This window comes from Musa acuminata, chromosome BXJ1-6 (genome assembly GCF_036884655.1).
Source record: "Musa acuminata AAA Group cultivar baxijiao chromosome BXJ1-6, Cavendish_Baxijiao_AAA, whole genome shotgun sequence".
Taxonomy (NCBI): domain Eukaryota; kingdom Viridiplantae; phylum Streptophyta; class Magnoliopsida; order Zingiberales; family Musaceae; genus Musa; species Musa acuminata.
In genome coordinates, this window is record NC_088332.1 from 4,054,306 (window position 1) to 4,070,000 (window position 15,695).

General features: G+C 39.1%; 3 protein-coding genes across 6 annotated transcripts in view; all 3 read right to left on the reverse strand.

Moving 5' to 3' along the window:
• Nucleotides 1–1,991: 1,991 nt before the first annotated feature.
• LOC103986810 (uncharacterized) lies at nucleotides 1,992–7,722 on the reverse strand. Its single transcript, XM_009404914.3, has 6 exons — nucleotides 7,551–7,722; nucleotides 7,054–7,186; nucleotides 6,827–6,930; nucleotides 3,671–3,842; nucleotides 3,423–3,563; nucleotides 1,992–3,350 (listed from the first exon to the last, which is right to left on the reverse strand). The coding sequence occupies exons 1-6, from the start codon at nucleotides 7,598–7,600 to the stop codon at nucleotides 2,163–2,165; spliced, it is 1,788 nt and encodes a 595-aa protein (XP_009403189.2). The 5' UTR covers nucleotides 7,601–7,722; the 3' UTR covers nucleotides 1,992–2,162.
• A 1,155-nt stretch (nucleotides 7,723–8,877) lies between these two features.
• On the reverse strand, nucleotides 8,878–11,379 carry LOC135675704 (uncharacterized). 4 transcript variants are annotated; one of them, XM_065186124.1, is made up of 3 exons: nucleotides 10,612–11,379; nucleotides 10,065–10,179; nucleotides 8,878–9,955 (listed from the first exon to the last, which is right to left on the reverse strand). In XM_065186124.1, exon 1 carries the CDS (start codon nucleotides 11,248–11,250, stop codon nucleotides 10,645–10,647), a length of 606 nt encoding a protein of 201 aa, XP_065042196.1. In that variant the 5' UTR covers nucleotides 11,251–11,379; the 3' UTR covers nucleotides 8,878–9,955; nucleotides 10,065–10,179; nucleotides 10,612–10,644. The 4 variants fall into 4 exon arrangements, with proteins under 4 accessions (XP_065042196.1, XP_065042194.1, XP_065042195.1 ...); XM_065186122.1 differs by having other exon boundaries at nucleotides 8,878–9,967; XM_065186123.1 differs by having other exon boundaries at nucleotides 10,065–10,182.
• Nucleotides 11,380–12,535: 1,156 nt separating this feature from the next.
• LOC103986812 (probable ATP synthase 24 kDa subunit, mitochondrial) overlaps nucleotides 12,536–15,695 on the reverse strand; it is a 5,593-nt gene continuing 2,433 nt past the window's right edge. The window contains exons 4-7 of the mRNA XM_009404916.3: nucleotides 14,625–14,735; nucleotides 13,535–13,681; nucleotides 13,011–13,133; nucleotides 12,536–12,786 (exon numbers count right to left, since the gene is read on the reverse strand). Of these exons, the coding sequence (XP_009403191.2) occupies nucleotides 12,723–12,786; nucleotides 13,011–13,133; nucleotides 13,535–13,681; nucleotides 14,625–14,735 (445 nt within the window). The 3' untranslated portion in view covers nucleotides 12,536–12,722. The remainder of the gene's footprint in view (nucleotides 12,787–13,010; nucleotides 13,134–13,534; nucleotides 13,682–14,624; nucleotides 14,736–15,695) is intronic.

Genomic DNA, 15,695 nt, shown 5'->3' on the forward strand with positions numbered 1-15,695 from the left:
ACACGTGACGTACCCGAAAAATGGCTGCAGCAATCCACTACGATGGTCGGAATTAATCGTCATCAGGCACTAATGATTCAGATGATAGCTACTACGGGGAGTAAAAGAGATGGTATGGGTGAAGTAGGCAAGTAAATTACAAATTATCCCACGTAGTTAGATGTTCTTAATATTTCGATCCCTATATTAAAAAAATTATATTGAAATTATTATACTTATGAAAGTAAAACGTTTAGGTCTATTTCCCTAATGTCGTCGGTTTTACCGACAGAAATACGAAAACAATAGACAAAAAAATAATTTCAATGTTCCTGTTGGTGATGGCGGTGATGGCAGATGACGTCGATGGTGGTGGACAACGACGTTGCTAGGGGTCATGGGTGACTATTGTGGATGAGGAGAACGATGACGAGAGATGAGAGCAACTCTGCAAGACCAATCGACAACTGGATCGGCACCGACACAAATGCAGAGCAGTGCCAATGCAGATGTCGAGCGACCCTTTCATCGCTTTGCTTCTGCATCGACATCGACGCAGTTACCGAGCAACCCTTTCACCGCTCTACATTTGCGTCGACATCGACGCAGTTACCGAGCGACGAAACGGTAATTAATGTATAAGTCTAACGACCCTTTCGCTACTCAATAAATGTGTCGAAACCGACACAGATGCAAAGCGACAAAAACGATCGCTCATTGCGTCGGCGTCAATGCAGTTGTTGAGTGTGAAGGGCCACTCGGCATTTGTATTGACGTCGATGCAAATACAGAGCGACATCGCTCTGCAACTACGTCGGCGTGCATTTGCGTTAGCACCGATACAAATGCAAAACGACAAAAAGGCCGCTTGACAAGTGTATCAACGTCGACGCAGATACAGAGTGACTCTCATCTCTCGTCGTCGCTCTCTTTATCCACAACAACCACCCGCGGCCCCTAGCGATGTCATCGTCAACCACCACCGACGTCGTCCATCACCCACTGGAACGTTGAAATTACCTTTTTACTTATTATTTTCGTGTTTTTATCGATAAAACCGACAACATCAAGGTAAATAGACCTAGATGTTTCACTCTCATATATATAATAATTCAAATATAAATTTTTAAATCTAATGATGCTAAGAAAGTCTAATTACAAAGATAATCTATAATTAGCCCAAAGTAGACTGGGGTAAGCTTTTCAGTCAGAGTAGCAATACCCTGAGCCAATTAGTCCGTCCTCCTACGTTGATGATATGCATCTGAGTCACTACTCACCTCCAAAGAGCAACTCTTTCTCATGAATAGCGAGCTTAGCTCGTGTGGCTATCAAGCTCGGGTCATCATATAGTGTTCCAACAACTGATGGTGCCATGTGGAGGGTACAGTCCACACGCCCGTCGTGTAGGACACAGTCCCCTAAATGCCTTGGCATCAGCGACAAATTCCAGCCATTGATCATGATAAGAGATGACACAGCAAAGCAAAGGAAGATTAAAAGCTGAAAGAAGCCACATTCCCAGCTGCTAACAACACAACTTATAGTTAAATCACAGCTGTTCATCGTTCTCAGGCTTCTTCTGTTGCAACTTAGCTTTTATCTTCTTTGATGTCAACAACTCTACACATACAAGTGCTAATCCTCTTTCACCTTATCTACTTCAACTATAAACATTGGGTACCATCCCTAAGTCTTATTTCATCTTTTACTCACTATTTATTCTTACATAAATTCCATCCTTGCAAAGAGTTTACCTGACTCTCAATTATATGTTACAATTCTGCATGTTTTCACAGACACTGATTTAACCTCAAAGTTCCTTCTAATTGTTCAATTAGCTTCACAAAACCTCAGTTTCAGTCCCACCTCTTGTCCTACATCACATTGAACCTGAATTATGACTTGAAATTGTCAATCCACCAGACATTGTAAATCAACATTACCTCGAGGACAAATTTATTGGTTCCAAATATGTATCAAAACAAGCACTTCAACATTTTCACACAAGAAGCACAGAATCAAAATATATTGCAGTATTTATATTTGCTTTACATATATAAGCACATTCAGAGATTAAGAGTCTGCTAAACTGAAACATGGATGAAACATAACCAACTAAAAGGTTTCCAGGATGCTATTTAAGCAACAGTAGTAAGTGCCAGGCAACATACCTTTTCACCCTAATCAGAAGTTTGATGAGACACTGAATTGTCTGATGAGTCATGAATACCTGACTTGACCTCTGTGTCTTTCGATGTGAACAAATTAGGGTATGAGAAATATGGATCATCCTCCAGGGAAGGCAAGCGCTGCGGTACATGGGAAGAGAGAGGCACCTCATGAGATGGAAGAGTTGGTGAATCTGGTTTCCACTCCTGCCCATAGGCAGCAAGGTTCTTATTACTGCCAAAAGAATACTGTTGATGGAACGTCGGTCTTGCAGAATTGTTTGCATGCTCAGAGCCTTCCCCTTGAAGTTCATCTCCACAACTTTCAGAAGTCCTGTTGCTCCTTTTCGTGGCAAGATCAGTAATTCTAACTTGAGCAAGGTTTGCAGCTGCTCGTGCAGCTATCGCAGCACGTTCTGCTGTTTCAGCTGCAGCTTGGGCAGCTGCTAATATGTCCTGTAAGTCAACGTTTATCTCACTTTTTTCCCTGGAAAGCGAGGCTGCTAACTCATTCTTAGTTGAGGGCAATGAAGCAGAAGAAACTGCAGAAGTAATCGGCTCGCTGTGCTTTGCAGATGAAGCAACAGGAAACAGCAATGGATGAGATGGAGGCGGTTCATTTTGGTCCTGATTATCTGGCAAAGAAGACAACGATGGTGGAGAAAGAGCTGGTTCACTTTGTTTTGGAGACAGTGAAATAGAAGAGGACAGTGGTGGAGGGTGGGCTGGCTGGCTAGGCTTCAAAGATTCTGACATAGAAGAGAGAGGTGGAGGAAGAGACTCATTTTGTTGTGCAGAGACTGAAAAAGAAGATGGGGAACTAGCAAACGGCACAAATTGTTTGTGTTCCACATTGAGATGGTTGTATGGGGAAGCAATCGATGGCTCCAGGTCATTTCCTGCAGGTGCCATGGAGGGCACATGTGGCATATCCTCATCTGGAATGGATTTGGAAGCCTGGTGATCGAGTCCAAGGTCATGCATCGAAGATGGTAGGTTTGAAACATTTCCTGAAGCTGATGGAACATCCAAAGCTGCTCGAACTGAATCTTTTGGAACTTCAGGAAGATCCAAGGAATCAAAATCTGCCTCCGAATCAGGTTCTGTGAGAGACTCCTCCACATCATCAGAAGATAATGCATCATGTTTCTGGGGTGGAAGAGGCAATGTAGATCCATTTGTGAAATTGTTCGGACCATTCTGATACAGAAAACATAATATTAGTTGATAAAGAATATGAATTAATCATTGAAATTGATGTCTTCAACTTACCAGTAAATCCTCATGTGGCTTGAGGTACTCACTTTCAGTGGTAGATGGATCCCAATCTAACTCATGTTCCTCAGCAATTTCTTTTAACAACTTTAGTTTTACTTCCACTGAAGGAGCACGAATTGACAGCAGTTCAATTATCTGCAAGAAAGAAGAATGTATCAAAAGTAATGTTGCACAGGTCTACTCTTTTACAGAAGAACTGTTCCAGTAGAATCCAACAACTAATGCTTGATTGTTAATATTACCTGGCGATTGACTCCACAATCTGGCAACAGTTCAGTTGCAGCCATCACAAATTCCTTCCCATATTTGGCAGCAAATAACATTTGCACCTGCTGAAGTTCAGGCAAGTCTGCACATCGTGGTGCAGCAAAACAGATGCTGGAAATTGCTTCTTTCAAGTCTAATGGACATTCTCTGAAAAATTGTTGCAGTACAAAACTCAAGCATCATGAAAGGAGTTAAGAAGTGTTGGTTGTCTAAATCTTAAGACCATCAGGATAAAATAAGCCTTCCAAAAAGCTCAAGGAATATTTACAAAAATTTATAAAAACGGTCCGTGCAATTTTTAGCTTGATTTAATAATAAAAAAATAACTTCTCTGCTTTAAATAATATTTCTAACTCTAATTATGTTTAAATGTAGTCGTAGATCATGCATTCCCTTAAAGCCCTATGGTAACAATTGCTTCATATCAATATCAGATATGGTGCTTGGATAGACATTGATTGGAGAATATAAATCGGGAAGATGATAATGTCTCACAGTGATCCTTCTCCTTGTTTCTCCTTTTTTTACTAATAAGATGTTTGATTTAATTACACCATTTTAGTTTTATTTTCGTCTCCCATAGTTACAAGGTCATTTCTATCGGGAATATTATAACAACAACAACAAAGTCATAAATCCCAATTATTTGAGATCGCCTACATGGATATTTTGTCACCAGTAAGAATAATAAAAAGTCATATATTTAGTTAATTTAAGAATATTTAAATGTTTATTTATAGTTTCTATTAACGTTTTTTTTTTCCTTCCTCTACTTCTCCTCGTATCACTAACGGTAATTATTTCACATCTTCTAACTATCGCATTAACTACTACATCCATAAATCTTCTGAGCACATACTCAAATCATCTTAAATGATTCTCTCTCATTTATCTTCTATCAAAGCGATACCTAATTATTTAGTATTGTTTTTTATTTTTTTCTATTTTTCCTACTAACTCCATACATCCACCTTAGCATTTTCATTTTAGCAATACAAATTTATTATATGTGTTGTTTTTAACTATCCAACACTCAAATCTATAAAACATTGTTGGCTTGACAACTGTCTTATAAAATTTTTCTTTTAATATCAAAAGTACCCGACAATCACACGAGACTCCTATCGCGACTCACCATTTTTAACCATCATGTTTTTACTCTATGAATAATATCTAAAGTTATTTCTATTGAAAATGTTATGTACAATGTTCACCATGGAAAAACAGAATCGACCTTAATTCAGTGGCTAAATGCAACTCGCACATTTTTGTTCCCATATTAATGCTCATTGCACAACAATGTCAGATATTTCCTTTTGGAAACATGTATAAGTGGGTACTTATGGATACATGTAGCGCAGCATAGCTATGCCAGATATTTACTTTATGAGTACACATAAATAAATAAAAAGCTACTTCATAATACTACTTGGAATTGGTAAAAAAATTTGCAAAGAAGTTATACATAGCCTGTTTGGCCAATGAAAGATATATGATACAAACAGTTAGGACCAACCATAATAGGCTTCAACCAATGCCATATGCCCATTTTGACAAAGCCATTTACTGTTTTATCAGAAATGACTCTTCCAGATTTTTGTTATTATTAGGGAACCACTCAACATACATATTGGACCATATCCAGTTTAAACCTATCATCCATCCACCAAAATGTTCTCAATATGAAGATTTCCTTTTATTTCCAATGAATAAATCAATGAATATCACTAATTACTAGACTTCATCATAATTTTTGGCTTACTAATTAGATATGTCAGACGCAAGGCCAAAACCTCCAAAACATTAAGATCTCAAGAGACTAGATCCAACCTCTAAAAGATCTCTTTGGCTATTGTACACGCAAGCATGAACTTTTTGATATTCACTGAGGTCAATTTGCTCAACAAGAAACTATAGATATTTAACCCTGCTTCATATTACATGATGCTAGATTCCTGAGAAAATGCATGTGCATTATCCCTCCAAATCTAAGTAACTAAGAATAACCATGCCATGATACTTCTTGCAACTAGTTCTATCTAAACCTTGCTCTGCAACAGCACCTAACATTTCTATACTATCAAAGGAGGCGCCAAAATTGGAGTAGTCCCCTGCAGATGAAAAATTGTATACCTTATGTTCTACAAATGATAGCAAGGATACACAGAAGCCAGCCTATCTGCAATCACTAGTTGTCGTAAGGGAGTTGGACAGAAGCAAACTAGACATGGAACACCGCACAATAAAGTCTAGATCTGAAAGTTATGGGATATAGATGAAAATTTAGTATTTTTGAGAAGAGAACATTGAGACTGTTAAGTGAGATTACTAGAAAATATAAAATAAGAAAACATATGAATCCTCAACTAAGTAGGACTAAATGGAATGTGTGCAGAATAACAACAAGCAATGACAATAGAAGAATCAAGTCTTAGAATAATTTTTTTAGGATTGGATCTATTATCCAATAGGAAGGGGAGAACAATAAAAGCTAACCACAGGAATATAGTGGGATGGAAAAAATAAAAAGAAATATTGAAAGTTTTATGTGATATTCTTGTGCCCTCAGACTGAAAGAAAATCTTATTCGAGAGGTAGAATCAATTGTGTCTTTTGGGTTAAAGTGGTGGGGAATATTAAAGTGTAAGCGGCAAGTACGAAAAGATAATATTGCTAAGAACAGGATGCTGAGATGGATGTGTGAGTCCACTAGAAAAAGAGAACACAAAAAGTATTTATACTCATGAGTAACTGAATATATCTAGTCGACCAAGTTTATTAGGACTAGTAGTGTGGAGAGAGGTGCAGGGAGACATAATACCTTAGAAAGAGAAACAATAGTTCTTAGTTTAAACAATAATGCTGTCCCATATATCCAACCACAAAAAGTTGGTAATATTACAGCTTGTTGTCATAGGTACTAATAATAAAAAATCATCGAGAAGTCATTATGTGTATCACAAAGGAAAACATGTTCATCCAATTAGAAATTCGTTATCAGTCTATGAGAACATGAGAAACATGCTGCATGTTATATGCTTGTTAAGTAAAATATATATACAAAGGCATTAGAACCAAATCAAAGAACAAAATAGGACGGTAAAGGGCAGAAGTAGCACCAAGAATATAACCTCTGTGTTTCTATTATGGGAAGACGGACAGTGATGAGCTCGCAGAACAACTCAAGGATCTCCTGTGCTGCCATCATGTTCTCCTCCCGGATTATGTGCTCCACCTTCCATCAGCCGAAAAAAACCAAAAAACAAAAACACTTGGTTTTCAATGTTTGACACTTCCAACCAATACATAGCACATCATTCTGGTCACGATCACATTCTGAAAGGAAATTACACCATACCCGAATTCGAGCAGTGGCTTCTTGGCCATTCTCAAGAAGCTTGGCAATATCCTTCCGCATCTGCTTCAGCTGAATCTCCCTTCGATTACGCAGCAACTTTATTCTCGGAATCGTCAGCTTCAACAGCGTTTTGCTTCATCACACAAAAAGCAATGATCAGGTCACGCTAAGCCATCCAGTAGAACATATCGACCTTTTGTTTCGGTTGCCGAATATATAAAATTTCCATTTAATCTGATAAAATAATTCCATAACACACATTTTTCCTATATACACCCACGAAAAAATTACACCAGAGAGAACCAATTTTGCCCTTCGGAACGAAACTCGAAGCACCCACGATCAAGGAGAAAAAACATCATGAATCCACAAAGAAAATTTGACGAAAGGTAATACCCGCAATCTAATTCATCAAGAATCACGAAATATCAGAGGAATATGTAAGAAGCACGAGAAAAGAGGAGGAGATCGTAAGGATTCATCGATCGCCGGCGTACCATTTCGCCCCTTTGAAACCCTTGTTGAAGAAAGCGTCGAGCATCGACATCGCGAACCGGGGCTCCTCTCCGACCCGAGATCCAAGCTTCCGATCAGATCACACGAGGCAGCGTCGTCGTCTACAGATCAAATCTTATCAAACCAAAGCACGGAGATGAAGGAGGGGAAGTGGGGCGGGTCACATTTGTCCCCGCACAATGATTGGTCTCATCTCGACCGTCATGCACACACGGGGTTTCCGTGGACGGTGGAGATTAGCTGGCACGAAGATTGACGCGGTTGTGGTAGCCTTCGGCTTGAAGGATCCTTCGCTCAACTGCCCTGCCAATTCGGGCGAGGACCCGAAGACCGGGCCTCTGATGAAAGGATCCGATGAAGTCGTCCTCTCAGACTCATCCCGATTAATAATGTGTACGTTCCGTGGGAAAGAGGTTGATGTGGCCAGATTCATACAACTTGAAGTATCATCGTGATGGTGTGTGTTCTTCTGCTTCCCTTCCTAAACTTTTGGTGGACTAATGCGTTAATGTGCCTCGGTTTAGAGCTTATTGCTGAAACAATGCATTGAAATGTCTTCTTTCTGCTTTCTGAGATTGAAATTACATATTACCCCTTAGTTAATTATATTAGTATTTTTTATATTTAAAAAGATTATATTATATTCCTAAAATTAGAAAAGTAAAATATTTATGTATATTTATATTAACATTATCAATCTTACATATGAAAATACGAAAACGAAAGCAAAAAAAATATTTTTAATATTTTAGTCGATAATGACGGACGATATCGATGGTGACGGATGACGACATCACTAGGGTCATGGATAATTATTGTAAATGAGAAGAGCAACAACGAAAGATAAGAACCACTTTGTATTTTCTATATAATTATCGAATAACTTTTTTTGTTACTTTGTATCTATATCAGTATTGATGTAATTATCAAGTAATAAAAAGATCGCTCGATATTTATATCGACGTCGACATAGATAGTAGTGATCGTCATGATGTCTACAAGAAGATAATGGTTGTCTCACCATTGACCTATTGGGCGGATAACTCAACCCGAATTATATATATATATATATATAGAGTAATCTTTCATCCTTTTCTTCCAAGTTAGGATCAACATTAACGGTGTTAAAGTTAGCTTGCATTAGCCGGAAAAGGAATCGGAGTTTGTATTGTGATAGTGTAGTTTTCTACCGGTGGTAGTAAAGCATCTATGTAACCCATCCCAATAATTACGATATTACGAGTTGTTCTTGATATTATTTAGAGGTTGAACAGAAGTGATCTTTCATTTGATCTTTAAAACTCAATCTAGAAAAAAGAACAGAAAAGGGCAGATTTCCATCTTGAATAAGTCGACACTATTTCTGACAGTTACAACTCCCAGTCGCTTGTCAGAGTACAAAACGTCTTTTGCCATATGTAATATTTTCCGTAGAATAACTAGCACACCATACAAACGGACCATGGGAAGCTTACAAGAGCGGCGTACGTTGACTTGATAGCCACATTATTCTAAAGCAGCTCTTCCTTTTCTCACTTGCAATGCTAAGTTCAGGTTGCCTACCGTGTGAACCAAAGGTTTATATCTTGTGTGTCGTTGTTGATTATATTGATACTCATTCGGTATAAATTAGATATGTTTGTATTGATAATTTTTTTCAAAATTAATATATATTTCAACTATATTAAAATATATATAATATTTATTTTAAAAATAATAAAATCGGATTTTATTTTTTTAATATGTATAATATTTTTTTAAAAAAATAAATCATATTTTATTAATAAATAATTATTTTTTATTTTTTAAAGATTCGAAAATTAGTGAATCAATCCGATCGGCTGAATCAACTTCTCCGCGTCACTCCTAATATGTTTCCACCCACTCTGATCCGCGGCAGTATGTTGTCACAAATGTTATGTCGAAGAACCGGTGAGTCGGAAATGATGATGTCATGTTAACCTCATATGGGGCCATAGGGGCCCTGAGGCGGTTCTCCACCGCTTCTTGTGCGACGCACGAGAAGGTCACATTGACCATTTCCAACCGACCTCGGACGCCGTCAAAGTCCAAGGCCCATTACTGCGGCAATCGGCATGTGTTACTTCCAGCGCCTTCCGAGGCTAAAATTATAACATCAATTCGAGATGGAAGTGTTTTAGTTGGCCAGTCTCTTTTGTCCCTAGTGTCCCTTTCTTCCTTTAGTGGGTCAGATCTGATTCCTTGCGTAGTTTCAACTTGCAACTTTTTAGTCCCCAAAATTTTCAATTAATTTATTTATTTGGAAATAATATAGTGAACTGATTGAAATATATATTTATTTATTATTGATGTTAATCATCTGTGTTCTTTTCTGAGCAATTCCAAGTCAAAATTCCCACCGGTCCTGCAACGAAAACTACGAGAGAACGATTGAATTAGACAGTTATAAAAGCAAATAATGCACAATAACAATAAAGCAGAAAAATTATAACACAAAAAAGATAATTCTTTACCTCACGGAACAAAGGACGCGCATACGACGGACGACGGTGGTGACGCTGTTTACACCGACGGCGACGGAAACGACGCCCAACGGTAAGCATAACGGATCGGACGAACACGTTAGCTCTGCTGCAATGCATAACCAACCCAACATCACACTCGGTTAATTGCCACCCAAAGAAACTATTTCTCGAACATAATTAGAAAAAAATGAATCAATGTTAGGTTATTTAGAGCAAATTAAATGAATTTTTAAGGAATTTTCTTTTACTTTAAGGAGTTAGTCTCGGTTCGACTCAATCTGTTTGTTCAATTGGCAGCATCAACGCCTGCCACAAAAGAATGTACAAACGAACGGCTTGTCTGTTCGCCGCCCCACTCGAGATATTATTTTTCCCTGTCTTTCTTGGTACAAAATTCTATGAACAAAAAGAAGTAATCCGAAAAATCCGAGCTCCGAAACGCTCCAAGATCTGGATCGCGGTCGCCGGCGAATCTCCGCGGTGACGATGAGGAGAGGTGATGAAATATTTATTATTTTGAATGATATTTACGAACCTGGTACGAGATCTGTGGATCGGACGGCGGGGATCAGAGATCGTCGGCCTTGGACATCCGGGAGAGGCGGCTGGGGCGGGGTTGGAAGCCCGCCCGCCGCCGCTGCTGGTGGGAGGAGGGGCGGATGAGAGCAGCGAGGGCACGCTTTACCCACTCGCCCTCCACGGCCCCGATCCGGACCAGCGAGTTAGTCATAGCGGACCGTCGAGCGTTGAGCCTATTGGACGGCGAAGCGGCGGCGACGTGGCCGTGGTGGTGCAGGTTGAGGCCTTTGTGGAGGCTGCAGCGGAAGGATCCAGGGTGCGTGCTGGGGGAGCAGAGACAGGTGCGGCGGGCGGGAGCGGCGGCAGGGGCTACGGATCGCTTGTCGGGGGCGGCTAGGGAGCGGCCAGGGGAGGTGGACCGGTCGAAGGACAGACGGACGGAGGGGGTTGGGGGATGAGCAGCGCCGACGAAGTGGACACGGGTGGGGGAGGCGGATCGGTGGTGTTGATGGTGGTGGAAGAAGGAGGCTGCAGAGTGAGCGGTGAAGCTGGAGGAGGAGGAGGCGAAGGCGGAGGCAGTACCGCCTCCTCCGGGCGAGATCGATCGCCGGAAAGGGAGCACCGGCCCGCTAGATCTTCTTGAAGACGTCGCCATCTCTCTCTCTCTCTCTCTCTCTCTCTCTCTCTCTCTCTCTCTCTCTCTATAAGTCAAAGCCGAAACGGAAGAAGTACCTGACTGGTTGGAGAGCTGTGGGCTTCCCGGCTATCGAGTTTGGCAAACACAGCTTAACTCCGGCGTGGTATTTATAGCCAGCGAGTCAGGGCATAGGTGGTAATGAAAGACCACTTTCGGTGAGAACGGGTTGGTTCAACCACAGCGGCCGTCGGATGCGGGTTAGTTGACTCCGACGCAGTCAGTCAGGACGCGTGACTCCCAAGCAACGGATCTCACCATGCGCCGCCCGGTGGTCTCCACGCGTCGGTAACGAGCCTTACCTTTCTGTTTATTGCGAGATTGCCATTGAGCAGGACGTGCGCGCATAGAGGGGAGATGCCGATGTACACACGGCAGGCGGTGAAGGCACCGGTGGTGAGCAGAATTTAGAAGATTATAATAAAAGGATGGGGTATTATTGCTGACGAAAGATCCGACTCTTGCGAATTGGGAGAGCCGGCTCCAGCCATCATTATTTGTCGGGACCCCCCACACCACCCAAACATTAGTTGTCACTTTGATGGCATCAAAATGTTCCATAAAAATCTTTACTATTAGCGTTCGGGTCTCAATCTACCATAAAATATCGTAGTATTATTTTTTATGCCGAAAGATGGCGGGCGGCCCATTGTTACTTGGAGGAAGCTTGTAGCGTACTGAATCATCAAACCGTGGGGGACCATTGGGAAGAGTTGGCAAGAAGTAAAATCTAACAATCGAATGCAATTAGCTGGATGTTCTATTAATTGAGAGGTTGGTGTAGGAAAGAAGACATATTGTCGGGGAATAGAAATATGGCTGGCGGTCGCTGTGATGGAAATTGCGTCTTTCTTCTTTCGTGGCTTCCCCAAGTTAATTAGCTTTTGCTATAGGCAGACACGGTCGAAGGAATTATTGGCATTGGATGTTAAACATAAAGCTTCTGTTTCTTCTAAAAGTCTGTAGAATTCGGATTCTATTTGTGTTGGGCACATGGTTTGGGGGGGCTTCGAGAATCTAAGCATTAGAGCGAGATGACTTGTGTTAAAGGTATAAAGTCAACAAAAGGAAATGCATTTTTCTCAAACATAAATAGTTGACATACCACGTGGTGCGACAATTATGAAGTGGGGAGAGACGCACATAAATAGTTGACAGACCGCGGATCTCTGATGAAACAGAAATTTGGGCCATGGGAGAGAAGCACCTCTATGCTAACCAGTCACCAGCTCTAATCACAAAATAATTAATGTATGGCACATTCAGCAGCTTATTATTGGATAAATGTAAAGGTCACAGGTCGTCAACAGCGTCCATGTTAAGCAGCTTATTGCTGCTGGTTGTAGCAACTTACTTTGAAAGCACAGAAATGAAAAACTTGCCTTCAGGGTTTAGACAATAGAACTTTAGACAATAGACTTTTAAGCAAAATCTCAGATAAAATTCCTAATATCCAACGACTTGACTTCAACCATCTGCTCATCCTTGAACTCCTCCCTGCAAGAGTTATGAGCAATTAGCACAACTTATACCTTGAAATAACTAAAAAACACAGGTCTAGGACATCAAAAATAGCTAAAAATATGCGTCAAAGCAGGTAAAATGATTAAATTGTAGATTTCTCAATTTGTATTCTGTAAAATGAATAAATGATAAATTTCTCAATTGTCTTCTGGTGAGGAATATTTACTTTTAACCTCTACCAAGGAGATGAGACCAACCTTTTAAGCTGGGATTCCATTGCTTCGGTTACCTCCTCCTTCAGACCCTGCAGATCTTCTTTAGCAATTTTGAGTTCCAACTGTTCTTCATACTTGGGAAGATCTTCCTTTTTAATTCCCAGTCTAATTCAAATTTCAGAAATGGAGACAAGGTTAACATTCAATTAGTGCACCAAATATAAGCAGGTAAATGTAATGGCCTTCATAATGCAAATGATGACATTGAGACTGATGTTAAATCTTATATAAAAACTTGCAGGGATCAATAGGTTAGGCAAACATCTCTGTGGCACTGATGGGTAAGTCATAATTCTCTAGATCAAGTCAATTGATCTCGTTATAACTATAACTGTAGCTTCTATTGAGAGGGCACAATTTACCATAAATGGTATCAGTTGGATTTAACTGATACAAACACTCTTTTGGAAACATGCACAATATGACCAGGCAGCAGTTTATCCGATAACCACAACTAGTCATGCAAGATTTAAATAGCTAACATAGTAAACAGATTTAAAACTCACTTCTTATTGATCTTGTCAAATTCAGTTAAGAGCAAAGCCATGTTCTTCTTGTCCGACCTCAGCAGTGGCTTCTTGATCTCTTTCTCAACCTTCTCCAAGGCTTCCATCATCATAGCCTCAGCACCAAGATCATCTGTAAGGCCATTCCTGACAAAGCAAATGCACAATTCTCATCAACAAGAGAAGATGATGAGCAATGTTTTCTAAGCATTTAGTATTTACTTTGTAAATACATGTTCAAGCAAACAGGCTGTCAAATGTTGTTTTCTCAAGGTGATTCCAAAATACATAGCTATCAATAAAAGTTCAGTGGCACATAGCAAATATATGTTAATTTAAGTTTCAGCCTAAGCTAGACCTATCAAGACTTTGTAGCTAAAGATCTACAAAATAACAGAAAGTGATGTCTTAACAAATTTTATTAACATTCATTTTTCTTGTATTATGTAATTGTTAGTATATCTTCTTTTGATTACTGAAATTTGAGGCATGAGTTAAAACTTCCAGACGGGTACTCCGATGCAGGAGTTTTGAAACTGATATTATAAATTTGATCCTTTTTTTTTTCTTCAAGGACTCTAAATTCTATCAGTGCAACAACTGAATAAACAGGTTTAAGCCTTTGTCATGGATCCATAAACTCCACTCTTCCAGTAAATAATTCTAAGGATTTTTTATAGTTGTTAACTTGCTAAAGCAATGTGTCCATAAACTCCAGTCAGTCTGCTGGCATTACATGGAACCATACAATTCTCTAGCAATTTCCTTTTCCAAACTCCATTGTAACATAAGAAAACTTTGGGTATTTAATTATATTTATTAATTCATTAATTTTTTATAACCCAGTCAATTTCCTAAGCATACCTTCCAAAGATATTTAGAACTTCTCACTAACAAACCTGTGATCAGCCATCAGGAATAAAATTCATTATTCCTAGTTATTTTGACCTTTTCCTGGGTAACTGTGAGCATCTTGTAGCATTATTTTGTCAGAAGTACAAGATTAGCGATTATGAGAAAACTAAGACATAAGCAAATGAATATAGATGACTTTATCATAGTTAATAAATAAGCCACAAATAAAATATACTTGATCCGTATCTCCTGTAGTGTCAACAAGTATGTTCTAGCATCAGGAATGCCTTGTGTATGTTGCTCGATTGTGTATTTTATCCGTTGAGATTCTGAAAGCAGATTTGCCCTGCATGACCAATTTTATAAGTCATTAAACAAAAAGAAATGATTTAACCACAGATACGTTACATATAAGTATGACATAATTCATAAAAAGACCTGCAACATCACATTAGTTGATGATTAGAGTCAGCCACATGCTGTAGTTTGCATCAGCTTAAAAATACAACACAGTGCTGGAGTCTTAAATGAGCAGTTTAAATATTTTTAATCAATCAAATATAAGACAAGATATCCATATCACGCTGATTTTGAAACACTATAACAAAAAGAGGTGATGCATGGCAAACCTAGCCAATCTTAATGCTGATCTTTATTATCAACACCATTTCCTTCCTAAAGTCATTCTCGATACCATTTTGCTCATTGTTCATATCTGCTATACCACTGCTAGAATTTATTTTGCATAAACTTCATCTATTTTGGTCACTAAATAGGCTTTATTTTCTTTCTGCATTTTGATTATGTTGTTTATAGTTAAATGCAGGACATATCTGTGACTTCAATTGATGATATTATTACAAATCTGAAGTTCTTCACTGACCATCTTAAGTTCTTGCTGATATGCAGAAGCTGGAAAAAAGGTCAAATTTCATTGGAATCATTGCTTCATATTTGATGATTACCTGTTATTTGACGCCTCCTATTACAGAACTTTAATACTACATATTCCTACTAATTGTTATATTTTACTGATTTTTATCTTATCAGTCCACAAAAGACTACTTGTGATGATGTATTTCAGCCATACAGGCCATTTATTACTTAAAGACTGCATTAGGTGTGCATTGAATGAAAAGTCAAAGGACGATAGATCACACTAACTTTTTCACTTAGCATAGATAATCATGAAGCACATAATGCAACAAAATAGCACACATTGGAATGTATCTCTGAACTAAATTTTATATTTTTTTCCTCTACCAGCACCTGAATTATCATCAAAATGTCATTTGGAAAGTTCTTA

Bases quoted from the DNA above. Each gene is read 5' to 3' on its own strand.
- LOC103986810 (XM_009404914.3), bottom strand. From the start codon at position 7,600: ATGTCGATGCTCGACGCTTTCTTCAACAAGGGTTTCAAAGGGGCGAAA. The intron at 6,931-7,053 runs GTATGGTGTAAT...GGCTGATGGAAG, and splicing joins AAGCCACTGCTCGAATTCGG to GTGGAGCACATAATCCGGGA. The intron at 3,564-3,670 runs GTAATATTAACA...TCTTTCTTGCAG, and splicing joins ATTGTGGAGTCAATCGCCAG to ATAATTGAACTGCTGTCAAT.
- LOC135675704 (XM_065186124.1), bottom strand. From the start codon at position 11,250: ATGGCGACGTCTTCAAGAAGATCTAGCGGGCCGGTGCTCCCTTTCCGG.